The 27966-nt window shown below is 37.4% G+C and overlaps 1 protein-coding gene across 3 annotated transcripts in view; it reads left to right on the top strand.

The window, feature by feature from the left end:
• The window catches only part of Glut4EF (Glucose transporter 4 enhancer factor), a 328825-nt gene that overhangs the window by 246916 nt on the left and 53943 nt on the right, over positions 1-27966 (top strand). The window contains exons 4-5 of one of the 3 annotated variants that reach the window (XM_090386184.1): positions 15613-15767; positions 21561-21587. In XM_090386184.1, the coding sequence (XP_090242310.1) occupies positions 15613-15767; positions 21561-21587 (182 nt within the window). Of the gene's footprint in view, positions 1-15587; positions 15809-21560; positions 21588-27966 lie in introns of all 3 variants that reach the window. The other 2 variants (XM_090386182.1, XM_090386183.1) reach the window with 2 other exon arrangements.

Consider the following 27966-nt stretch of genomic DNA (forward strand, 5'->3'; position numbering starts at 1 on the left):
GATGGGATTCTTCCTCTTGCTCAGAATAATTGCCGCCTGAGAGGGCATAAATTCAAATTGAGGAAAGACAGTTGTATAATAGATGTGCGGAAGTTTGCCTTTAGCCAGCGGGTGGTTGATTGCTTGAACAAACTTCCATCTGTCGTTGTAGAAGTTGATAGCTTAAACAGATTCAAGGCAGAACTAGACAAGCATTTGGAGCAGATGGATGAGTGAAATGAGAAGGGTGTGTGTGTGTTTTTATTTTTATTTTTTTTGGCTGATGCTATAGGCCTGACGTAGCCGAATGGTCAGGAGCGAGAGTGCATAGCACGCGTTCCTTGACTGGGGTTCAAGCCCGTGACTACTAAATACGATAAATATTTGTATTGACGATTTATTGTAAACTCTACTGACTTGGTTGTCGTGCCGGAGTATAAACAGAAATTTTATTTATTTTTTTATATAAGCTTGCTTTGAACCAGATGACATAATATAGGCTGACTGTACAGGAACCGGTAGCAGGAAATGATCACGGAGTTCTACTGTGGACAAAGAGAGAGGCAGCAGTAGTTAAAGGAACGGGTTATAATTTCAGGAAAGGAAATTACGAGGGCTTAAGATGCTACATGGCTTCTATTAACTGGGTAAATATCTCACAGAGAGCGAATACAATTGAAGTATGGTATACCTTTAAAACATTAATCACAGAAGCCTTGAATGCTTATATACCATTAAAAAATACTCCACGAGGAGGATTCAAAGTTGGATGAATAATGAAGTTGCCAGATTACTTGATCAGAAAAAGACGGCACGGAAAAGTTACAGAGCAATAAAAAGTATTGAAGCCTATAACAGCTACAAATTGATCTGCAGTAGTGCCACAGAAAAGGTTAGGCTGGCAAGGGCAGATTATGAGAAATCGCTGGCAGAGTGGGGATAAGCAATTATTCACATATATAAATGCAAAGAAGAGAAGGACAAACGAGATCAGACGCTTATGTAATGGACGTGGGACAGTGTTAGATACCTCAGCTGAAGTTGTAGATGAATTCAACAGTTTGGAAAAGTGCCAATGTATCTCTAGCTAATAAGGGCGGTTCTAAGAGTGAAGTGGGGAATTACCGGTCCCTTAGACTAACTTCAGTAGCAGGGAAAATCATGGAGACAATGATCAAAGGTGAAAATCATGTTTAACTAATCCGGTTAGCTATTCTGACAGGGTTACTTAAGAGCTGGACTTCTGTCACCATAGGAAGTATCCGTCAATTTCAGCAAGTGACAAGAAACGGATCCAGATCATTTCATGGACTCCGGTGTCTAGGCGCATCATCGTCTGAGGTCATATTGTGCTGTGTGTGTGTTTAGAGTTTCATTTTAGCAAAAGTTTCATGAAAGCAAGATAAGTAAAAGCGCACGTGCCAGTTCTTTATACCAATAGAAACTCTCGCGGGGAAGCTCAGAAGTTGCGGCTTCACAACTGACAAATCCTTGTCTGACACTAACCTCGCCATGGAGTGAAAAAACTCAGAAAAGCTCCTTCTGTCACCATGGGAAGTATCCCTCAATTTCAGCCAGAGACAAGAAATGGATCCATATCATTTGAATGGGCTCCGATGTGTGTTGCTCTAGGCGCATCATCGTCTGAGGTCATATTGTGCTGTGTGCGTGTGTTTAGAGTTTCATGAAAGCAAGATATGTAAAAGCGCACGTGCCAGTTCTTTATACCAATAGAAACTCTCAATTATAGTATATCATATTCAAGTAGAAGAAAAGTGCTGTTCTTGTGGCGTGATATATCTGATACGTAGAGTCGAAGTGAAGCAACTCTTACTGCTGACAACCGGCACAGTTCGCAGTGTTCGTACACTTTGCGCAGGCGTCCATCCCGCCCCATCCTTGACCTCGGTGTATATAGCAAGCAGGCGAGGTCTGATGTACATGTAAACAGCTGGGTAAGCCTTGGGTATTAGCAATGTTGTTGGCCTTGAGCCACAGCTGGTCATCAAGGCCTACTTTGACACTTCCGCGGCTCATGCCGGCAAGAGTTGCTTATATTTGCTACGGGACCTTTAAAAAAAAAAACGATAAACTTGCCATTTAAGTTTAAATAACTACATCAGCTCGAAAAAGAAACTACGTATCTATATAATATATTTGAAAAATGCAGATTTCCCAGTGTTAAATATAATTTGAACTAGCGAATAATGAAATGCCATATTTATTGACACGTATAATGGCTTTTTGAGGAACTCACATCGGTATATCATTTTGCGGGAGGAAAAATAATCTTTAGAAATATCTCATAAATAAATTGACGCGACAGTCTCGTTTCTTCGTAGTGCTTGTTAATTAATAGCTATTGACACAGAGAAAAGCATCAGAAGTTCGGAGCAATAGGGAAAAGGGGGTAGTCCGAATTAGTGTAAAATCCAAATCATGGAATAATATAAAGAATTATGTGTAAATAATTTCAAGTCGCACTTCTTAAAAAAAGCAAGTATAGTTACAATTCAGTGACACTGGCTTACTGAGTTGGTCAATGTTGCCGTGTAATAAACACAATAAATTTTAATTAATGTTTAATTAATTTCTCTAACTTATTAAAATAAGCAACAATCAGCAAGGTGGTCATAATTGAATGGATTGAGAAAGCTCAATGCTGATGGGATTGAGCTCTTGCTCAAACCCACACAAGGGAACAAATTCAAATTGAGGAAGGATAGTTGCAGAATAGATATGCTTTAGCCAGTGGGTGGTTGATTGCAGGAACAAACTTCCATCTGTTGTTTTTGAAATTGATAGCTTAAATAAATTCAAGGAAGAACTAGGCAAACTATTGGAAGGAATGAATAGGTGAAATGGGCAGTGTCTTTTTTTTTTCTTTTTTTTTTTTTGGCTCATGCTGTATAAGCTTTCATCATTCATTTCACATCTAGTATGGGCTTGGCACACCCAGGGTCCTGAACTGAATATCATCATTCTTCTCCTTCCCCTTCTACTTTTGACTCTCTCTCTCTCTCTCAGGGTAACTTGGGAATTTTTTTTTTTTTTTTTTTTTTTTTTTTGGCTGTGCGCAGCATAAGCCTCAGGCTTCCTTGCACCATGTAGCTAATAATAATAATAATCATTTGCCACTGCTAATGCTAATAAAACTAATGCCACCTGGTGTAATTCTTGGCCATGAATTCCAATTGATAAGTTTAAGTCACCCATTAATGAGGCATTCACTCCTGCTTGCCCATTCAAGTTACCTAAACAGAGTTTTATCATCGAGCCTGTAGCATACCCCAAATATCAGCTTTACATTATTCCCAGACCAGCTCGCTCACCCTGGCTTGACCAAACGGTGATAACAGTTATGACTATTTTCAATTCACTTTTCATAAGAAGCATAACACCTCCCCCCTCCCATATGATTCTTTTCCATCTCTCCCAAACACATTATAATCATCACTGCAAAATTCCTCAGCCCTACAATATTAGCTTTAGAAAGCTCAAACAGTAGCCCAAATTCACTCAGTTTTTTAATGACATTCCTGGAATTACTACATAAACAAGTTAAATTATTTTCTTTTTTGCTATTATTGCACGTTTCCATTAGTAGGTTTTCTTAACAATCTGACCTAGCACAGATTGTTCATTTACCTACAAGAATACCGGACAATCCTAATCATACAGCCAATACGCTTGATCTTTTTCTCACAAACAACCCTTCTAAGTACAAGGTTGAAGTGAGAGGTCCTTTAGGTACTTCAGATCACAACTTGGTGATTGTCTCTTCTCCAATGGAACCTTTATCTCATGCCTATTCCCAACCTCGTATTGTTTGGCATTACAAGAATGCAAAATGGGATGACCTGCAAGACTTCTTTTCTTCTTTTCCTTGGTCTAATTACTGTTTCAAAACTTCTGATGTCAACGTTTGCTCAGATCGTGTCAGTGAAATTATTCTTGCAGGAATGGAATCCTTTATCCCACACTCCACTTTAAAATCTCGTCCTTTATCTAAACCTTGGTTTTCCAATAAATATGCTAAGGCTGTCCAAGAGAAGAACGTTGCATATCGTAATTGGCTTGTTTCTAATTCTTCAGTTTCATTTTCTGCCTACACCAAAGCTCGCAACAATTGTAAAGCAGTTATTAATCAGTCCAAACTAGAGTTTGAACAGGCTAAGAGTAGAAAACTTGCTTCTTGCCCTAATGGTAGCCGAGCATTCTGGTCTCTTGCCAAAGCTATTGGCCGCAACTTTTGCCCATCTCTGCTCCCACCTCTGTCCAAACCAGATGGTTCTGTTGTCACTTCAGCCAAGGATAAAGCTGATCTGCTAGCATCCCATTTTTCTTCGAGCTCATGTATTAATGATCTTGGTAAAACACCTCCCACCATTCCTAACACGCTCCATTCAATGCCTCCTGTGGTCTTCCGTCAAAAGGATATCAGAAGGATTTTGATGAATCTTGATGCTAAGAAAGCTCCAGGACCTGATGGTATTTCTCCACTTGTTCTCAAAACCTGTGCTCCTGAACTTACTCCTATTCTTTGCCGCCTTTTTTCACTTCCTTATTCCAAAGGTGTTTTTCCTTCTGCTTGGAAATTTGCTCATATCCAGCCAGTTCCTAAAAAGGGTGACAAATCCCTCCCATCCAATTATCGTCCCATTGCAATTACTTCTACTCTTTCTAAAGTAACGGAGAAATCAATTAACCGTCAACTCTTAAACTACCTAGAAACCTTCCGTCTGATCAACGATCGCCAGTATGGATTCCGTCAGTGTTGATCCACTGGTGATATTCTGGCTTATGTTACCCATTTATGGACTAATTCAATGGAAAGGTTTGGTGAAACACAAGTAGTTGCTCTTGACATCTCAAAGGCTTTTGATCGTGTTTGGCATAAAGGTCTTCTAAACAAGCTTCCATCTTATGGTTTGCCAACTGTTTTTAGTAATTGGTTATCCAGTTTTCTCTCTGATCGCTCACTGAGGGTGATGGTAGATGGCTCTCTGTTTTCTAACTTCTCCACTGATGCCGGTGTCCCCCAAGGTTCAGTTCTTTCCCCCACTCTTTTCCTCTTGTATATCAATGACCTTCTTCCATTGACTGGAAATCCTATCCATAGTTTTACCGATGATAGCACATTGCATTCAACTTTCCATTTTGAGAAACCTTGTCCAGCTCAATCAGCTTCAAGTTCTCGAAAATCTGCTGCCAATTCCTTAAATGCCGATCTTCAGGTAATTCTCCAGTGGGGCAAAGACAACTTAGTTGATTTCAACCCTTCTAAAACTCAATCTTGTCTTATATCTCGCAAAAAGGATTCTTCTGCTCCTATGCTTATCTTTAGTGACACTCCGATTTCTAGGCAAAATGATATATCTCTTTTGGGGATTACCCTGACTTCTAATCTCTCTTGGCACAAGCACATTACAAATATTGCTTCCTCTGCATCTAAAAAACTTGGTTTTCTCTTTCGCTCTCGGCGTTACTTTTCTCCCAAACAGCTGCTCACTCTGTATAAATCACAAATCAGCCCTGCCATGGAATATTGTTCCCACATTTGGGGTGGTGCCCCCAAAACCTCTCTCAGGCTTCTTGATTCCATTCAGAAGAGGGCAGTTAGGTTAATTAATGATTCATCTCTAACAGAGTCTCTCCACTCGCTTTCTCATAGACGCACTGTTTCTGCTGCATGCCTATTCTACAGATACTTCCATGGGCACTGTTCTTCTGAATTGGCTTCTATAATTCCCGCTCTCTCTTTCAAAACAGTCCAAACACGTGCCACCACCAGCCAACATCCATTTACTGTCCAACTTCAAACCCACAGAACCAACTTTTCATCTTCTTCATTTATTCATTCAACTGCCGTTTTCTGGAACAACCTTCCTTCATACGTATTTCCTGAAAATTACAATCTACAGAAGTTCAAGTCCAATAAAAAAAAAAAAAAAATTCACTCATCCATTCACTCCAAAAGTTTGTCCAGTTCTTCCTAGAATTTATTCCAGCAATCAACTACCCACTGGCTAAAGGCAAATTTCTGCACTTCCATTCTACAACTGTCTTTCCTCAATTTGAATTTATGCCCCCTCAAAGGGTTTCTTGGTAAGAGAAACCCTTTGTTTCACCCAATCTTGTTGCTCTCCTCTATACTCATTCCAGCAGTTCTACATCCTTCCTAAAGTGAAGCCTCCAGATCTGTATGCAGTACTCAAAGTATGGGTGTGTAAAATGAGCAAGAGGAAGAATCCCATCGGCATTGAGCTTGCCCCAACTATTCAAGGCCTTACACATTTCAATCAGATCACCTCACAGGTGCTTAGCCTCCAGACGCTGCATTATTTGCCTGATAATTTATATGCATCTCACGCATTTTCTTCTCTACTATGTAATTACCCCAGGGGCTCACATCTGGTGAGTATGTGGGCTTGGCAAACCCAGGGTCGTGAGCTGGATATCATCATTCTTCTCTTCCTTGGTGATTCTCTTCTACTTCTCTCTCAGGGTAACTCAGGGATTTTTTTTTTTTTTTTTTTTTTTTGGCTGGTGCTGTTATTTGTTATTTGGTTTTTTAGGAGCATTAGCAACTAAGGCCATATTGCTCCGGTGCGGTGGTCATTCCCTGACCTTTCCGCATGTTCCGTATTTGGTGGTGACGGGCTCGAACCCCGGTCTAATCAAGAAGGGTGTGCTACGCACTGCTGCTCCTTCCCACCTGGCTACGGAGGCGCCTGAAGGCTGGTGCAGCATAAGTCTCAGGCTTCCTTGCACCATATGGCTAATAATAATAATAATAATAATAAATAATAATAAATGGTGACAACAATGAACCTTAATGGTGATTTGGCATGCTCTTCATTGGTTTTATATTAAAGCAACACTGTGAAGATCAATATATTCTGTCTATAACTGGTTTGCTATATCTTGGATGAAAGACCAAAATTTCCAGCAGAAAGAACCCATTCAGCTATTGCTCCAGACTGATTAACCCAGCGATGCTGTGACTTATAACAATCCTGCCCACCTTGATGGCACTGAAACCCAGGCCTTTCCCCCCACAGTGTGTGCGTAGGAGAGCATGTAGCATTTTCCCTGAGGGAGAGCTGTCCAACTCCAAACTACTGAATGGTTGCATTGTATCTTTGGTACCTAACCACTGGCCACATATGAAAAATATTTTTTTCCCAGTATACCAATACAAACATGTGCCTTGTTGTGATTAAATCTATAAAGCATAAGCACACAAATACGAATTAGATCCATAACATTCAAAAAACTATTAATTTAAATTCGGTATATTGTAATTTTATATACCAAAATTAGAAAAATTTATGAATTTGCTTTTGATAAAGTTATTTTACTAAACATCATGTGAAATAATACTTAAAAGTTATTGGCAGTATTTAGTACCTCTTGTAAAGTTTTCAACAAGATTCAGTAAAATATAACTATATTTAAAAAATACTTACACCATGATATTTACCCATGAAGAGCATCATGTTAAGGGACTTACATCGATTTCTTGATCACATGCAAACTCCTCTTAATGACCAGGACTCCAGACAAGTAAAAAAAAAAAAAAAAAAAAAAAAGAGAAGAAACTGCTAGGTAAATATGGCAGAGTAACAGTGTTTTCTAATTGATGATGTTAGTTAGTGCATTTGCATTATTACTACACAGTTGAATTTTTTAGACAAACCAAAGTTTGTACATTGACATCATTATTGTAACATCTCATATTGTAAATTCTTCACAACAAGTTGCCCTCCTTATACTTTAAATAAATAATGCTTTTCCATTAGAGAAGATTACTATTACTTATTTTCAGTTGCATACTACCCAGACTCAGACAGCATGGTTGTATATGGGTAAAGGATAATTAAAACCTTTTCCACACCTCTGCCACTATTAGACACGAGAAAAGATAGGGGAAAGTGCTGTTGAAACCGGAAAGGGGCAGTTACACTTAACTAAATTAATGCCACCATTCATACCACCAGCTAAGGGAACAAAACGGCTGCCAAACTCACTGTCATACAGAATCACTCCGTGGAGGGTCCAGTCCATGAGATTTCCAAATTAGGAGCCACTTGGAGTAGGCCTGATTCAAAGGTCATCCACCTCTTTCACTCCGCAGACTCACACAGGGCCTTTACAAAGTAAAGACCCTGTGTGAACCAGGAGAGACACCAAATGCTTGTAGCTGACTTGCTTTGCTACTCTAGTCTGGGGCATGATTTCCATTTAAATACGATGAAATTAATTAACAATGAAAATGAATAAGGTTAATAAATATAATTGATTTATTTCTTTGTACAGTTGTTCGTTGTACTCAACAGAGTCATTAGGCCTATAACACACCCCTACTCTCAACTTGGTTCTCCCAGTGCTTATGTCACACCAAACTGACTCAACACTGCACTGTCATATAGTTTTACATTATACCCTAGTTATCAAGTTCGAGATATACACTATCAAGTTACACTATACCGTAATGATTACAATAGCTAAATACAAAACATATATGCCCGAAAAGAGATTAAAACCTTCAAACTACTTATTAATTACAATTAAAACCCTATTATTCTTTTGCACTACTGGTTACGCTACGATATTCCCGCCAAACACCGATACGATAGTGGTACCAGTAGTGAGTTATAACTTACAGAGTCATTAGCATTAGTAATGGCACATGATGCAAGAAAGCAAGCTTATATAGCATCAGCCAAAAAAAAAAAAAAAAAACCCCTTATTTCACCCATCCCCTCACTCCAAATGTTTGTCAAGTTCTGCCTTGAATCTATTTAAGCTATCAACTTCTACAATAACAGATGGAAGTTTGTTCCAGCAATCAACCACCCACTGGCTAAAGGTAAACTTCCGCACGTCTATCCTACATCTGTCTTTCCTCAATTTGAATTTATGCCCTCTCAGGTGATTTTTCTGAGCTAAAGGAAGAATCCCATCAGCATTGAGCATGCTCAAACCATTCAAGGCTTTATAAACCTCAATCAGATCACCTCGCAGGTGCCTAGTCTCCAGACATTAATTTGCAAAACTTAAGCGAGTCACTAGCTAAATTTAAGAAATGTGCTAACGAATGCTACTAAGCCTATTTGTAAAACACAAATTAATACGGTAACTAATCAAAATATGAAAATACAAAAGATATATACCCAAACAGTGATTAAAATCTTCAAAATACATATAGTTATTTTTTACAATTAAAACCCTACTATACTTCTGCTGTACTGGTTACACTACGATATTCCCACCAAACACCAATACGATAGCAGTATGAGTAGCAAGTTGTAACTTACAAAATCACTAGCTAACTTTAAAAAATAAACCAACGGATGCTACTAAGCCTATTTAATATATTTGTAAAACACAAATTAATACGTTAACTAATTAAAATATGATAAAAAATGCAAGGAAAACTTATCTGTTTGCTGCAACTACAGATGTCTACGTCTACAGCTTCATAGTTATAGATGTCTATGAAGCTATTAGAAGATTATGGTTTATAGTTATGAAGAAAATGCAGTCTTCTGCAAGAGAAAAAGAATCGAATTCTGAGGCAGAACAGTGCCAACCTTAGCTGCTAATGAAAAGAAGCTGCAGAACCAAAAGAGTCTAAATTGGAAGAGTTGAGGTCTACTAGTGCTAAGTCTAAGAAATCTGTAACTGGTCATACTGCAACTGAAAGTGCCAAAGAAATGGAAAAACAAAAAACCAAAGAGGAGAGTAGGTCAAAAGAATCCTTACCTGAAGTATCCATGTAAAAGTTTCAGAAGGATATGCCTACTGAAGATAAAATAAAAAAAAATAAAAAAAAACACTAAGTAGCAAATCATACAGCACTACCACAGATGACTCTTTAAATGACAGTGATTTATTGAAATTTGTATATTTATTTCAGTTAGAATTGATATTCACTTTGTATAGTAATAAAATGAACAGAGCAGTTTCTCTGATAACTTGGGGAAATTCAAGTTACATAGTTACCTATGTGAGGAAGAAAATACACAGGTTATTTATTTTATTTTATTTATTGTCAGTGAAAGCCTGTAGCTTCCTTACACTATATGTATAATACCAATATCAATAATTTACATATATATTCAGTATTATTTAACAATATATATATATATATATATAGCACCTCCGTAGCCAGGTGAGCAGGAGCAGCAGTGCGTAGCACACACTTCTTGATTAGACTGGGGTTCGAGCCCGTGACCACCAAATATGGAGGATGCGAAAAGGTCAGGGAATGACCACCGCATATCCCTGAGGTAATATGGCCTTAGTTGCTAATGCTCCTAAAAACCAAATAACAAACAAACAATATATATATTATCATTTTAGCATGGAGGCCACAAAAGGTACAAAGCTATGATAGAAAGGCTTTTTTTGTAATGCCATACTGCAGCTCTTTCTAGTAGAGGAGATGCTTTCTATACATTTGCTGTGCAGTACATTATTAAATAAATATAGTAAGTATTAGTAGTGAAAAATGATGAAAGAAAGCAGGCTTATAAATAATCAGCAAAAAAAAAAAAAAACTCTTCACATATCACCCATCCATACCCTACAAGAATTTGTCTAGTTCTCCCTTAAATTTATTTAAGCCATCCACTACCACAACAACAGATGGAAGTTTGTTTCAACAGTCAACCACCTGAAGGCAAACTTCTGCTTATCTATCCTGCAACAATTCTTCCTCAGTTTGAATCTATACCCCCCCCCCTCATGTAGTCTCAATAAGAGGAAGAATGTCAACGTTTAGTTTACTCAATCCATGCAAGGACTTAAACACCTCAATCAAATCTCCCCACAGGTGCCTAGTCTCCAGATGCTGCCATTTGCAAAATGGAAGGCTTTCTTGGCAAGGGCACCCCTTTGTTCCCATCACCAAACTTGTTGCCTTTCTCTGCAGCCCACATCCTTCCTAAGCTGAGGCCTCTAGACCTGTATGCAGTATTCGAGATGTGGCCTGACCATTGCCTTATACAGTGGGATAATCACCCCTTTATCCCTGCTAGTAAAATTCGTATATCATAGACAAAGTCCCATGAGCTGATCTGGTACCTGTCTGCACTGCTCCAAGAATTTCATATCCAACTTACAGAATTACCTTGAAGAATTTTTCAATTTCCTCTACTGTGAGTGTAGTAGCACATAGTAGGTACATTAATTTTTTTTTTTTATGAAAACCCCAAACATGAAAGATATCAAAACCTATAGTACTTAGTACTGTGTATGGGTTGAAGGAGAAGTATGGGGGGGGACGCCAGAAACTTTGCTTTAGAGACTAAACATGGGTTTCACCACTTCAAGCCTCCAATAAGCAAAGTGGTGGTATTTCACCGGTTGATGAAAGTCATCTACCACCTACTGCCATCACATATGCAGTACCCTGCATGTCGCTAAACTTCAATTGCCATTTCTCAGCCCATCTGCCTAATTTTACCAGATCTTTTTGCAGAAGCAACATACCTTCATTACAGTCATTAACCCACCTGCCAACCTTTATATCATCTGCAAACTTAGACACTAAGCTTGATATACCTTAATCAGTATCATTAATAAATACAGAAAATGACAATAAGGCAAGCACTCAAACTTTGGTAACTCAACTAATAATAAACCACTCTTTGTCTCCTTTCTCTAAACCATCCCTTTATCCATAGCAGTAACTTACCATTAATGCCATATTGCTCCAGTTTGTAAAACAGTATCAAAAGCTTTCCTGAAATCCAAATATATGATTTCAAAATTATTTTTTGCACATGGTATCTAATCAGATTGGACAGATAAAACTGCCCTTAACAAATCCATGCTGTGACATGATGCAGTATAATTGCATTCCTGTCTAATGGAAATGGTCCTACATCACTTCTTTAAGCAGTGACTCCATTATATTCTCTGGAACAGATGTTAAGCTAACAGGTCTGCAATTAGTCATGTCAACCTTTGATCCCTCCCCCCTTTGTGAACTGAGCATACATTTTCACATCTCCAGTCTATAGGCACCTCCCCTGAATCCAAGGATGTGCTCATAATTATGGCTAAGGATTTGCTTATCTCCTTTGCTGCATCCCTTAATATAATTTGATAGATTCCATCCATCCCAGGTGCCTTTCTTATGTTTAGCTTCAACAGTTTCTCTTTCACTTTCCATTCAGTAACACAAAATAATTTAGCTCTCTATTAGTTTGATAAACTTCTGGCATCCTCTCCCTGAAAGAATTCCCCAATTCACATGTGAATGCAGATACAAAATACCTATTCAGTTTAGCATTAGTAGAGGCCTATGATGCAAGAAAGGAAACTTATATAGCATCAGCCAAAAAAAAAAAAAAATCTTCCCATTTCACTCATCCATTCACTCCAAATGTTTTGTCCAGTTCTGCCTTGAACTTATTTAAGTTGTTGACCTCCACTACAATAGACGGGAGTTTGTTTCAACTATCAACCACCTGCTGGATAAAGGCAAATTTCTGCACATCTACTCTACAATTGTCTTTCCTCAATTTGAATTTGTCAGGTGAATAATCTGAGCAAGAGGAAGAATCCCAGCAGCATTGAACATTCAAGACCTTATACATCTCAATTAGATCACCTCACAGGTGCCTAGTCTCCAGATGCTGCAATTTGCAGAACTTAAACCTTTCTTGGTAACAGCAACCCTTTGTTCCACTCACCAATCTTGTTGCCCTTCTCTGTACTTGTTCCAGCAGCTCTACATCCTTCCTAATATGAGGCCTCCTGTATACAGTACTCAAGGTATGGCCTGACCATTGCCTTATACAAGGGGACAATCACCTCGTTATCCCTGCTAGCAAAATTCCTGTATATCATTGACAAGAACACCATGAGCTACTCTTGCAGCCTGTCTGCACTGCTCAGAAAACTTCATATCTGACTGTATAATTACAACCAGGTTGTCGGCAGCCTAAGCAGGGTCATAAAAATTTAACCCATTGGCATCAAGTGGGCCAATGTGATTGAACCCCCTTCTTTCTACTGTTATTATGAGCATACAAGTCTTTGGTGCTGTGCTTTGTGACTTGATTACACACTAATTTATATATACCATAGGCTTCTCTATCACCTGATAATTTATATTCATCCCAAGCATTTTATTTCTCTGCCACAAGTCTCATCAGTTCATCTGACATCCATTTAGCTCTAAGCCTTGAACTATATTTCTTATTTGGTATGAAAAGCCTAGTGCCACTGGTTATCTAGTGATTTATATGGTTACTTCCCGGAATTCTTCCCATTTACAATTTGCTGTTGGTAACATCATTATTGGTCCCACTGCATAGAATTTAAAAACTGTTTGAGACCACTATTGTCATCCTTACGAAAGCAAAAGCCTTTCTCTTTTGCCCTTGACAGTAGTTATGTCTCTATGAAAATCCACATTACTACACTATGATTACTGCCACCCAGTAAGTCTTTTACCTGCAGACTCATAATGTATGATTATTTGCTGCTGATAACCAGATCAAGAGTGTTGCTTCCTTAACATGCTGCTGCTGCTGTAGAAAACAGTCATCCAATAAATCTATAAAAGTGTTGCTATTGTGTGAGTGACACCCACAAATTCCAGTCAACATCTGGAATGTTATAATCCTCCATCATAAGGCATCTGATTTACTGGCCAATTCTATTTCTCTGTATAGTTGTTTGGTATGTTCATCAGTTATGAGGCCTATAGCACACTCTTACTCTCAATTTTGTTTTTACCAGTGTTTATGTCACACCACATTGACTCAACGTTGCACTGGTCACCTTTGTCAACTGGATGTAGTGCCTTAGATTTAACATGCTTCTCAACTAAGAGCATAACTCCCAACCCTCTTTTCCCATCTGCCTTTCCTATGTACATTGTACTCACCACATTGAAATTTGGGATTGCTTATGCCTTAATGACACCATGTCTCTACTATCCCTACAATGTCTGCATTTGATGACTTAATTAGTACTTCAAATTCATCAAATTTATTTTCACTACTCCTAGTATTGGTGTACATGCAAGTATACTTGATTCTGTTCTTACTCTTAGTTATCCTAATATGCTTATTTATTTCCTTGTTCCACAGCAGGCCTTGAAATCTGCTCACTGGGCTGTTGCATGTTTTAATGGAAGCAGTGCAAGAATCACTTTCACTTCTTTCTGTAACTCTACTTAAGCTATTATTCTGTGTATCCTCCAAGCTAGCATTTTCTGACCCACCTAACACTGCCTCGATAGCATCAGTAAATATTCTTGCACCCCCTTCTATTTAAGTGCATCTCATTCCTCTTGTAAAAGCAGTCTCTCCTGTTAACAAGCACAGATCACAATGAGAAAAATTCTACCCCATGAGCCTCACATTTTCTCTCCAGGGCTGAATTGATTGACAAGGCTCTCAACATATACCCCCTCCTATCGTGTCTGGGCAGAATTGCAGAAATTTTCAAATTATTATTATTAGCTATGTGGTGCAAGGAAGCCTGAGGTTTATGCTGCACCAGCCAAAAAAAAAAATCCCAAGTTACCCTGTGTGTGTGTGTGTGAAAGAGAGAGAGAGAGAGAGAGAGAGAGAGAGAGAGAGAGAGAGAGAGAGAGAGAGAGAGAGAGAGAGTGAGTGAGTGAGTCAAAAGTAGAAAGAAATCATTTCTTTTCCCTGACAATAACCTCACCAACAATAACTAACTCCTGCAGCACCAGCACACTCTACCTTGAAGGTTGCAAGTGTGTTCTCTGGTGTTAAGTTGGGTAGCTGAGAGCTTGATGGGCTCCTTCATTTTAATTCCTTTGAGAGCATCCACTGTATTTTTCAAGCTCGCATAAATGCCCATCAGAATGCTGAGTTGTCTCCTAATTTCTTCACACTCTCTGCATCGAACACACAACCAGACCTTGGCTGCATCATATCTTGTTCCAGAAAGGTCTGCAAACATTGCCCAAAGCACATTTCATCAGGCCATGGTTTGTAAGAGAATCATCCCCTTTCCATTCTCCCATGGGCCATAGCAGAAGTGCTATGGCTCTGGGAGAATTGTGATTGGTGCCTGTTGCTTTGCTGCTCTAGTCTGGCACATGATTTCCATTTATATAATAAGAAACCCCTCAAATCTTGGGGCCAAGACCATTTTAAGATTTCGGAATGTAATCTTATAAACATAATGCTGCGCTGTGTATTTAAAATAAAGTGTAATATACACATTATATGAAGGATCAACCAGTAGTTTCGTTGCTGTATATGTACAATGTATACAGTATAATAGCAAAGAATTTTTTTTGGCATGTATCACTCCCATTATATTATGTGCATGCCAATTTTTTTAAAAATATTTATAGATACATACCTTTTTTTTTTTAGAATGTATCCTTCTATTACATCATTATATGCATGAAAAAACAGCTTTCCATTTCCAAATTACTCCTTAGGAACAGTCTACATTGGAAGATTATTACTTTTTTGATATTACTGATCATTCAGAGCAATACTAAGCTCATTACTGCATTGTTCATCTTTCATGGCTGTGTTATCTAACTCATTTCTAGGTTGGAATGTTATGTTTCATTATATTTTTTTTGATTTCAGGTTTATGCTCCTTTTCCTGGACCAGTAACAGTAGTTCTGGAGCTTGGAGCTGGAGTACGAGGTCTCCTCCTCGTACTGCCACACCATCTCCACCCAGTCATTTGTCTTCTGATGGAAGTGATGCTTCCAGAAATGATCACTCACCACCTATACATGATGAGAATATTGAAATGGATGAGAGTGTTGGATTTTTGGATGAGCCTCTACTGGGAAAGATTAAAGTGAGTAGTAAGCTGTATAAGAACACATGGCATTTATGAAATTTAAATACGTAGACTGATGAAAATCTATACAAGTTACACAAGTAGGTAAGGATGTTCATATGTCAATTTTCAAGGTGGCCTGCTAAAGGATTTCACACAAGTGATGGTTAGAGTCTTAAACTTAGCCAAAGGTCAAGGCTCAATCATCAGGCCCAATCAAGAAAGTATTAACCTTTTTTCTTGATTTAGCCTGATGACAGGATTCAATGCAGAATCCAGAAACCACCAATTATTAAGTAGTTATATTTGTGTGGGAGTTCTAGCTTACTAATGGTAAATTGTAATCCTTTATATCAGTGGTTCCCTGACCTTTTTCTTCTGCAGCCAAAAAAATACGTAAAAAATATTGAAAGACAGTGCAGGATACCATTCTAAGTTAAGTTAATAGGTGAATTGATAATTTCATTATTATAAAGCTTCAGTTAAGGTATCAGATCGTAGGATGAATAAAGTGTTTATTAAAAAATAAATTTAATAAAATAATTTGGTACACATTTACTTGTAAAATTCAAAATTTAATGACACAATTAGAGACTTCCCTGGTGCTGTGTTTTTCTAGATACTGCAGTGTTTCATGCAAATAGCACGGTACAGATCATGCTGAGGATCAAGTCAATTCCTGTGTTTTGTTTTTACAGTAAAAAGTGCCGAAAATCCTACTTCACCAGATAATTGGTTGGAAATGGAAGCAAAGCTTTCTCAGCTTCAGCGGACAGCACAGGAAAATATTTAGGCTGGTGCCAAAAACTTCCTAAAGTAACAATCAAATTTTTCTTTCAAAACTGCATTGGTTTGAAGATCAATTAGTTCTTCTTGAAATTTAATATTGTTCTCACACTGCTTTGTTAGTGAGAACAATATTAAATTTTAATTTTCAAATTCAAATAGTCAAATTATCAAATGGATTTCGTATCCAACTGCTTTGTTTTTTTTAGTTGTTGGCGCATTGGCTTCTGTGGCCATAATGCACCTCCCAAAGTTTTTGCATTTTACTCGGATCCAAGCCCGAGGCAGGATTCGAACCCGCGATCTTTGGGTTGCCAGGCAGGCACATTACTCACCTGGCTAGCCCGGTCGGCCCAACTGCTTTGTGCCAACTCTGAATTTTCAGGCAGTTCTGGTATGTATCTATTAAGCTTGTTTTACAGATGTTCCTGAAAGACTGGCTCAACATCCAATAACAAAATCTGGTTTGATTCTTTCAGAAAAACATTGAGTACAGGAAAGGTAGCAATTTTGCCTTTCTTCATGTTCATACTCCATAGATTAAGCTTGTATTTGAATTAAAAACTCTTCTTGCCAATATCAACCATTGTTTTATTTCTGCCCTGCATATCTCTGTTCAGTTCTTTCAACAGTCCAAATATATCTGCGAAATATGTGAGAAGTTCCAAACATATGGAATTCTTAGATTTCTCTGCTAATTCAAATTTTTTTTTTATTGCAAACATATTTCTATCTCTGTTCTCAGCTTATTAACTTTTCCACAAGACAGCCAGCAGACCTCCAACTGGTACAATAGATATTTGTACTGGGAACCCACTTCTTTAAAAATTCTAGAATTCGGAGCTTTTGACTTGATGAAGTTTACAAACTTTTATGACTTTCTGGAGGGGAGTATGCGATGAGGTTGCATTTCCCAAGTAGTAAGATTTTTTTTGTGGAAAAAAAAACATTGATTATGATATAATAACATCTGGATTTTCATTCTTGACGCATTGCAAAGCCTGGTCGACTTCCCATCATAGCTGGTGCTCCATCAGTATACAAAGCAGAGCAATTCAATCATGACAGGCTATGCTTGGTTAAAAAGTTTGTTGTCAGTTGAAAAATATCTTCTCCTGTTATTGCTGCCATTTCATAAAATAAGAATTCCTCTTGAATGTTATCCTTGTCTTTAAAATGAACAAATACCACAAGCTTAGAAAAGTCTGCAATACCCACAGATTCATCAATTTATAATGCAAAATTAGTAGTAGTTTTAATTTTTTGAATAATCTGCTCCAAAATGTCCTCAGACTCTATGATGTCAGACCTTTTCATTGTATTATCTAACAAAGGAATTAGGTTCAGTTTCTTTGCAACATCATCATGACAGACTAAGCAAGTCATAGCTTGGCAGTTGGTTTCACTAAAAACTTCTCCAATACCATGGGATTTCTTAGCCCTAGCAATTCTTCAGACTACTTCAAAGGATGCCTCTATTACCTTTTTTAAAAGAAACTAATATTACAGGGTGTAACAAGCACCATTCTATTAACAGTTTTTTTAGCTTCTTTTGCCAAATTTCAACCAATATGTTTTTGACTGAGTATGATTCGTCATAAGATGTCTTTGAAGTTTTGAAGCTTTCAAAGCTTCGTTCAAAAGACATTTATAGAAGTGAAGACACAGTGGTCTTGCTTCATCATTCACTTTTGTCTTTCAAGACAAAATTAACGAATTCTTCTTTAAATTCATTTTTCAGATCATGCATGGTCATTAATATTTTTCTAAAAATTAAGAGAGCAGTAATTAGTAGATTAGAGTCTATTGCTACTTTAGTTATGAATAATTTATAACAAAACATTTTTGTAATATAAGAATAAAAAATTTAGTATTTAATTACACGTATTGAAGTATACTCTATTTATATGTGAAAACATAACAATAAAATTTAAGATGTTAATGATTTTATTATGAAAAACTTCAAATTGCTGCTGCACAAATCGGAGCAGTGTGGCATTGGAGGCAAATTGCTGCTATAGATAAAGGGATGGTTGAGGGGGAGAAGACAGAGAGTGGTAATCAATGGACACTGCTCATCGTTGACTAATGTTATTAGTGGAGTCCCTCAGGGTTCAATGTTGGGTCCGTTATTGTTTTCTGTATTTATAAATGATATTGATGATGGTATATCAAGCTTAATTTTCAAGTTTGCAGATGATACAAAGATTGACAGGGTTGTTAAGGACACTACTGACGCTATGCTGCTGCAACAGGACCTGGAAAGGTTCAGCAGATGGGCTGAGAGGTGGCAAATGAAGTTTAACATTCATTTGCCACCTCTCAGCTGTTGCCTCTCTAGTTGCCTCCTCTCAGAAGGCAACTAGAGGGAGTAATACTCTTGATTTGATTATCAGCAGTGATTCTTCATGCATTAAGAATCTGCAGATAAATGAACCACTAGGTGGCAGTGATCACAATGTGCTGAAGTGGGATTTACTCAAAGAGGTAACTACCATTAGGGGTAAAGGGAAGGGTTATTGCTTCCGTAAAGGCGACTACGATGGACTGAGACAGTATTTAAATTCTATACAGTGGGACCAACTGATGATGTTACCAACAGCAAATTCAAAATGGGAAGCATTCAAAGAACTTATCTTGGAAGCTACTAGGCTTTACATACCAACTAAGAAATATTGTTCAAGGTTTAGGCCAAAATGGATGTCAAATGAACTAATGAGAGAACTAATCAGATGAACTAATGATGGCAGAGAAGAAAAATGCATGGGATACTTACAAATTAACACATGACACAGAAGCCTATGATAGATACAAGTTGATATGCAACCAAGTTACAAAGGAGGTTAGGCAGGCGAAGGCAGATTACAAGAAATCCTTGGCAAGGGATGCAAAGAAAAACAGCAAAGAGTTCTTTACTTATGTAAACTCTAGAAGGAAGGGGATGAATCAGATTGGTCCACTTGATATTGATGGGTCAACTGTTGATGATCCTGCTCAGGTAGCTAACAAACTAAATGAATATTTTGCATTGACATTCACACATGAGGAGTTATTCAGCGAGGGGAATGCCAGAGGTGTATTCAACTCTAGCAGTAAGCTACAGAATCTTGAAATAACTGGGAGTAAAGTGGAGGAGAAACTGTTGAAGATAAACACAAGAAAGGCACCTGGGGTGGATGGGATCTATCCAGTTATATTAAAGGAGGCAGCAAAGGAAGTAAGCAAACCCTTAGCCATAATTATGAGAGCTTCCTTGGACTCAGGGGAGGTACCCATAGACTGGAAATGTGCAAATGTGACCCTAATTCACAAAGGAGGATCAAAGGCCGACACAAGTAATTATAGACCTGTGAGCTTAACTTCTGTTCCAGGAAAATTAATGGAGGCACTGGTTAAAGAAGCACTGCAGGATCATTTAGACAAGACTTCAGTTATAGCTCAGACACAGCATGGTTTTGTTAAGGGGAAGTCTTGCCTGACCAATTTGATTGGATACTATGATGCAGTCACAAAAGAACTGGATGCAGGGAATAGCTTTGATATTATATACTTGGATCTTAGAAAGGCTTTTGATACTGTTGCACATGGAAGACTGCTACACAAATTGGAGCAGTGTGATATTGGAGGCAAATTGCTGCTATGGATAAAGGGGTGGTTGAGGGGGGAGAAGACAGAGAGTGGTAATCAATGGACACTGCTCATCGTGGACTAATGTTATTAGTGGAGTCCCTCAGGGCTCAGTGTTGGGTCCATTATTGTTTTCTGTATTTATAAATGATATTGATGATGGTATATCAAGCTTAATGTCCAAGTTTGCAGACGATACAAAGGTTGGCAGGGTTGTCAAGGACACTACTGACACTATGCTACTGCAACAGGATCTGGAAAGGTTGAGCAGATGGGCTGAGAGGTTGCAAATGAAATTTAACATTGACAAATGTAAAGTACTACACATGGGAAACAGCAACCCCAGAGCAACGTATCAACTCTGTGGTACTACACTGACAGTGGTAGAGAATGAAAGGGACTTGGGGGTGGTTGTGCAGGCAGATATGAAGTTCTCTGAGCAGTGCAGACGGGCTGCAAGAGTAGCTCATGGAGTATTGTCAATGATATACAGGAATTTTTCCAGCAGGGATAAGGAAGTGATTATTCTCTTGTATAAGGCAATGGTCAGGCCACACCTAGAGTACTGTATACAGGTCTGGAGGCCTCATTTCAAGAAGGATGTAGAGCTGCTGGAACGAGTACAGAGAAGGGCAACAAGATTAGTGAATGGAACAAAGGGGTGCTCTTACGAAGAAAGGCTTAAGTTTTGCAAATTACAGTGTCTGGAGACTAGGCACCAGCGAGGTGATCTGATAGAGATGTATAAAGCCTTGAATGGTTTGAGCATGCTCAATGCTGATGGGATTCTTCCTCTAGCTCAGAAAAATCACCTGAGAGGGCATAAATTCAAATTGAGGAAAGACAGATGTAGGAAGACGTGCACAAATTTGCCTTTAGCTAGCAGGTGGTTGGTTGGTGGAACAGACTTCCATCCCTTGTAGTGGAGGTTGATAGCCTAAATAAGTTTAAGGCTCAGCTGGACAGGTATTTTGAACGAACAGAGGGGTGAAGTGGAAGTGGGGTTTTTTTTTTTTTTTTTTTTGGCTGATGCTGCATAAGCTTGCTTTCTTGCATCAAATGCCTCTACTAATGCTAATGCTAACATTGACAAATATAAAGTACTACTTATAGGAAACAGCAACCCCAGAGCAACATATCACTCTGTGGTACTACACTGACAGTGGTAGAGAATGAAAAGGACCTGGGGGTAATTGTGCAGGCAGATATGAAGTTCTCTGAGCAGTGCAGACGGGCTGCAAGAGTAGCTCATAGTATCTTGTCAATGATATACAGGAATTTTTCTAGCAGGGATAAGGATGTGATTATTCCCTTGTATAAGGCAACAGTCAGGCCACACCTTGAGTACTGTATACAGGTCTGGGGGCCTCATTTCAAGAAGGATGTAGATCTGCTGGAACAAGTACAGAGAAGGGCAACAAGATTAGTGAAAGGAACAAAGGGTTGCTCTTACGAAGAAAGGCTTATGTTTTGCAAATTACACTGTCTGGAGACTAGGCACCGGCGAAGTGATCTGAAATCCCAGCATCCGATTACCCAAAACACCCATGCTCTGAATCTTTGTACACACTGTAGATTGTCAGGGAATAAAGGATGATGAAGTTAATAAACTCAGTGCCATTGCCAATGGCAGTATTATTGATCTTAATGAAGAATGCTCATATTAGTGAAGGAGAATTTTTGTTTTGAATGCACACTTTCCTTTACACAACCATTCCAACCCCTTTAAGGATTTTCGAAGATGACGACTTGAACGAGAAATGCAGTCTAGGCATAAACAAAAGAACTGAACACGACCTTTGTTGTTATAGGGAGTTCTTTGAATGAAAAAACACCAAGCTAAGCAGATGCCATGTGATACATTCTGAAATGACAATTACCAAAATGACTTCTCATTTTGGCCTCAGAACCTTACTTAGCCTTCAACCAATAAAATGAATCATCATTTCGTTTCTTTTTCTTTTATGCTGTATGGAAAAAATACCTTAATCCTCAAACGATTCTGGGTGCTCATCCACACCATGGGAAGGTGGGCCAGTCCCAATAGTGCTCATACTGTCTCAATTCGAGACTCTGACCCACCCAATCAGTTGCCAAAAGGTGGGCCAGATTCCTCTGGGGGCCCACTCCAGAGGAGGAGAAGGAAGAAAGAATAAAAGTTCCTGTGGTGTTAAAAAAATAATAATAATAAATAAATGTATATAAGAAAAAAAATAAATAAAAATAAAATAAATAAACGTATATAAGAAAAAATAAACAAATAAAAAATAAATAAAAAAAATTAAAAAGTAATAAATAAAAAAATAAGAAGAAAATTAAAAGTAATAAATAAAAAAAAATAATTAAAAATATAAAAAAACTGCTGGCAACTCCCACTTTTTAGTACTAATTGTTACTCTCAAAATCTTAGTAAACCATCTGTCATCTTTTAAATACTTCCTTAGCAAATTCTTGCAATTTCTGAAAAGTTGCTCTGGCAAAGAGAAGATTCTCCTCTCCCCTAGGATATAAATTAGAAACAGCCCTGCATTTGCAATTGTAAATCAACATAATACAGACAGTCAAAGTACATGCTTCCAGTTTTCTACAGCTCCACATGTGCATAAATCTGTATTATTATTATTATTAGCTATATGGTGCAAGGAAGCCTGAGGTTTATGCTGCACCAGCCAAAACAAATTCCCGAGTTACCAGAGACAGAGAGAGAGAGAGAGAGAAAAGTAGAAGGAAATCATTAAGAAAGAGAAGAATGATGATATCCAGCTCAGGATCCTGGGTGTGCCAATCAATTAGTCCCAGTTGGAATAATTTTTCATTGAGAGATCCATGTCCTGTTATTATATTATGAAGTTTCCATTCCCATAGAAAACCATGTTCTTATCGACTTATTTAGTAGATATGTAACTTGTGGTATAAAACCTCTTGTTACAACTCCCATTGAGGAACTGTCCCATTTGGTCTGCCATAGATAAATCAGTTCATTCCAACATTTTTTTCTTCTCTATCTTTGGATTAGCCTGTAAATTGAGCTGTATATTTAGATATATAGTTGGTATCTCCCTTTTAATTCTGTAGTAATATTTAATTCTTTTAATTCTGTAGTAAATATCCTCGGGAAAATAACATATAAATCCAGTGGCATAGTTCCAGCTTGCAGTGCTCCAGTTGATACTGTTCTACAAGCACGATTGACAACAACTAATATCGATCTTTGTATCGTTTGTAATGTATTTGCAATTCTTACTATTCTAGCTCTATAAAACCAGGCTCCTTCTGCTTATTGGAGGCTTGAAGTTTGAAACCCATGAAACCCACCACTTGAAACCCATGTTTAATCTCTAGAGCAAAGTTTCCGGCATCCCCCCCCCCATACTTCTCCTTCAACCCATCCACGGTACTAAGTGCTATAGGTTTTGATGCCTTTCGTGTTTGGGGTTTTCATAAAAAAAAAAAAAAAATATATGTGACAATAGGTAAGAACACTGCTTTGTAACATAAAGGTGAATTTTTCTAGAAAGACCCCAGTCTGCCCTTGAAATTCTAATTATCATTCCTGAGAACTTTTTAATTTTCTCCACAAGATGTCAAATGAGGATGAAAGCTTAACTTATTGTCCATCAGAATTCCAAGATATTTATTTTCTTTTACTAATGGTAGCTGTATTTGATTAATTTTAATTTGCGGTCTTCGTGATCTAGTTGAGTTTTAAAAATCACCATTTTTGTTTTACTAGGATTTATTATTAATTATTATTTATTATTATTAATAGACCATTGGTAGAGATCATTAAGGATGTAGTTAGCAATTAGCTCTATGGCTGTCCTTAATTGACCACAAACAATGAGAATGAGGTCATCTGCGAAAGCTATAATTCTACAACAGTCAAAATCTCTTTCAAGCCATTCATTTAGTATCATGTTCCATAGTAACGGGCCCAATACCACTCCCGAGGCACCTTCACATGACTTGTCTTTTTAGACTACGATGTTGTGACTTCACTATTACGTATCTGTCCGAGAAATAGTTTTTATATAATTGATAAGGGCAATCTTAGACGGTCAAGGACTCCCTCCCACCAGAGGGAGTCAAGGCTCCCCCTCAAAATCCACATATATTGCCAATTCATACTTGGCATTAGAACTATGTATCTTATCTGAGAGAAAATATCAACAAGAGCATCCTCACATGATCTACCCGCAGTAAACCCATACTGTTTATCAGAAATCTTGTTTTTATCTACTAAAGTTTGTGTTATTTGTAGGACCATTAAATGCTCTAATATTTTTTCCCAGATTAGCCAGAAGTGCGTGCTATTGGTCGGTATGACTTTGTATGTTGGGCTGGTTTGTTTGGCTTTCTAACCAGTTTTATCAAGGCTGTTTTCCATTCTTTTGGGGAATATACCATTGCACAAACACTTATTATATAATGCTAATAAAACCTGCGGAAAGAATTCAAAGAACTTTAATATAGGAATATTTTCAATTGTGTCTATTCCAGGACATTTATTAATTTTAATCTTCTGTAGAACTTGTTTCAACACATCTGTAGTAAAGGGTTCACATTGATTTCTGGTAGTATGATCAAAGTTTGCTTCCCGTATTTCCATATGATATTGCAAATCATCTGTAGGAAACAACCTTTTTATTATCGCATCAACAGTATATGTCCATGCCAAGGTTCCATACTGAGCCAAAATAGCTCAGCTGTATGCAGTTTTTCTCTTGAAATTTTATACAATAGCCCCCATGGATTAGTGTTATTCGTTGTTACAAATTGCTTCCACATGTCACACTTCCTATTTAGAATTTCTTTGGTATGTCTATTTTTAATTGTCAAGTATTCATTACGAAGTCAATATACCTCATTTTCCAGCCAGTGCCTGTGATGTTGGTATTTCTTCCTGGCAGAATGAACTAACTTTCTTAATACTGTTAACTCGTGGTTCCACCAAACACAGTTCCTTGGGGTGACAATCTTTTTATTCATTGATTTATATAACACCTTCAACAGAGAGAGGTAGATATTTGATCGACCAGATTAGCAGTAGAAATTAAATCTAGTCTAGTCCAGTTAAAGGTTATATAATCAATCTTTATATACATTTCAAATGCATTCCAGTCAATATTTCTTATAGAAAATCTAATAAACTGGCCTAGTCTGATCATAATTGCAAACCACAGTGTCATTAATTTCATAAGTGATAACTCTGTGGTCACTGATCGTCCAATTAGTATGAACCATCCAATTTGTTACCTGGTTATGAAATCTACAGTTACTTATTGTAACATCGATGTTTGATTGTCTTATAGTACTATAATAAGGTGTATAAATACTAGGTCTGTTGATTATAAGTAAATTATGACTATCTATAAATTCTTCCAGCATTATCCCTCTAGAGTCCATCATTGAACTGTACCAGTAACTTGATTTTGCATTTACATCTGAAGATATGATAACTTTACTACCTCCAAGATATTGCATGGCATGTTCTAAATAATTGAGTAACTCATTAGAGTCAGCAAAGGGCAAACAGTAGATTGAAATTAAATAAAATGTAATTGAAAAATATGTAACATACTGCATAATACATACTGCATTTTTAGAATTAAAACTATGTATTGAAACTATATCAATATTCTTATTCATTACCACTATTCCAGCTTTTGGATCTCCTTCCTCATACTGTATTACTCTAGCATGTATTGGAAATTCCACAATCCTTGAAGGTTGACCAAACTGAGCCTTAACACAGTAAGACTCTTGTATAGCAATAATATCTATATTGTTATCTGTGGCAGCTACTCTGATTTCATTTGACACTGTATGGGATCTTTGGCCTGGTGATATGGGCACACACTGCCACTGGGGAGCAGAGGTGACCCACCTTTGTGACTGTAAGGTTAGTGTTTCTGATCACTATTGCTGTAGAAGGGACACCGGAGTGTATTCTATTATTTTGTGGCCTCTTGGGTATCCTTGAACCCTACCCATATGTGTGTAGGGTTCTCGGAGTATCAAGATATCTATATTATTTTCTTCTAATTTGAGTTTGATCTGATCTACAACAGTTCTTGCTCTTTGAGCATTCAATTGGACGAGATTTAAAGCCCTAGTCACATTTCTGTTTTCAGTCTGGCCCATAGTTGGTCCTAGATTGTATTTGCTGTATTATTTTCTTATAGCAGGGGCATTTTTCATCTCTAATGCTGTGTGCATAGTCAGTCAGCCGTGCTGCCTTCAGGTAGCACATTTTGGCTGCTGATTTTAGTATGGGTATATGGATAATAAATTAAAATTGTAAAATACTAAATACCTGTTCATTTCTTGTAACCAGAAAGCAGATTATCAGTTCAGCCATCTTCTTCGCTATCCATTAATACTTCACAGAATTGACATGGGTAGTAGCATGCCTGAGTTCAGTGTTATATGTTTGATTTGTGCTTCCCCCAAAAAAAGTTATCTTATATGTGTATTAAAAGTTTCTTAGCAAAGTCCGGGGGCTCACATCTGGTGAGTATGGGCTTGGCACACCCAGGGTCCTGAGCTGGATATCATCATTCTTCTCTTTCTTGGTGATTCCCTTCTACTTTTGTCTCTCTCTCTCTCTCTCTCTCAGGGTAACTTGGGAGCTTTTTTTTTTAACTGGTGCAGCATAAGCCTCAGGCTTCCTTGCATCATATGGCTAATAATAATAATAATAATAATAATAATAAAGTCATGTCCATTAAGTCTGCCCATCTAAACAGAATTTATGGAGAACCTGGCAGATCACTTGGAATAATGGTAGTCAAAATTCTGTTATAAAATTAATTACCAGAATGCCATGTCTGTGTAAGGCAGTGATAAAATCCTGTGGAGGATATTTTGATGAAAAATCAGTATAAGTGTTAATATTAATAATTTCAATATTTTTTTTGCTGTAAATTTTTCAATACTTAATCAATAAAAAATCTTAAATTACTTTGTAGTATGTTGTTTTTTGTATTAAACCTTTCTAATTTTAAAAAAAATTTAACAAAAACTGTGGTACACTGTGATTCAAAATTTTCCACTACTGAAGAAGGTAAATTCCAATTTATCTACTTTGGTAGTTCACTATCTACAAACATGAGGCAATGGCAGTAACCTGTCAATTAATTAATATATTAAATTGTGTTTGACAAATAGTTTAATAGTCTTATTCATGTTCACTAGATTATTTTTAAATTTAGCTAGAGAATTTGTAAGTTACAACTTATTATTCGTAGAGCTTTTGTATCAGTGTTTTTTCGTGAATACTGTAGCATATAACGAGTAGTGCAATGGAATTGTATGATTTTAATTATGATAAATAAATAGCTTGGTGACTGAAAAAATATATGCCAAACTATGTGATTAGGTACTAATCACATATTTAATAATGTCTTATATTTTTTTGTTTTTAGCTAAGAAATATTATTTTTAGTAAGGATAAAACTAATTTAAAACTCTGCAAACTTAACAGTATAGCATAACACATAACTTGATAGCATAATATGTATCATTGCATTTAGGAATATTGTCAATTGATTAATATTATTAATTTTCATTGTTAAACAATTAAATTGTATTTAAATGGAAATCATGCCCCAGACAAGAGCAGCAAAGCAACAGGCACAAAGTAGCGGGAGTGCTGTGGCTTGGGGAAGAACCGAAGGAGGCTATTCTCCAATGCATCACAGTCTAAAAAAATGTGCAAGATGTGAAATGTGTGCAGGGCTTTGTGGAACGGGACATGGCTC

The sequence above is a fragment of the Mastigoproctus giganteus genome, chromosome 12 (genome assembly GCF_048544385.1).
Source record: "Mastigoproctus giganteus isolate SK-2022 chromosome 12, ASM4854438v1, whole genome shotgun sequence".
Lineage (NCBI taxonomy): Eukaryota > Metazoa > Arthropoda > Arachnida > Uropygi > Thelyphonidae > Mastigoproctus > Mastigoproctus giganteus.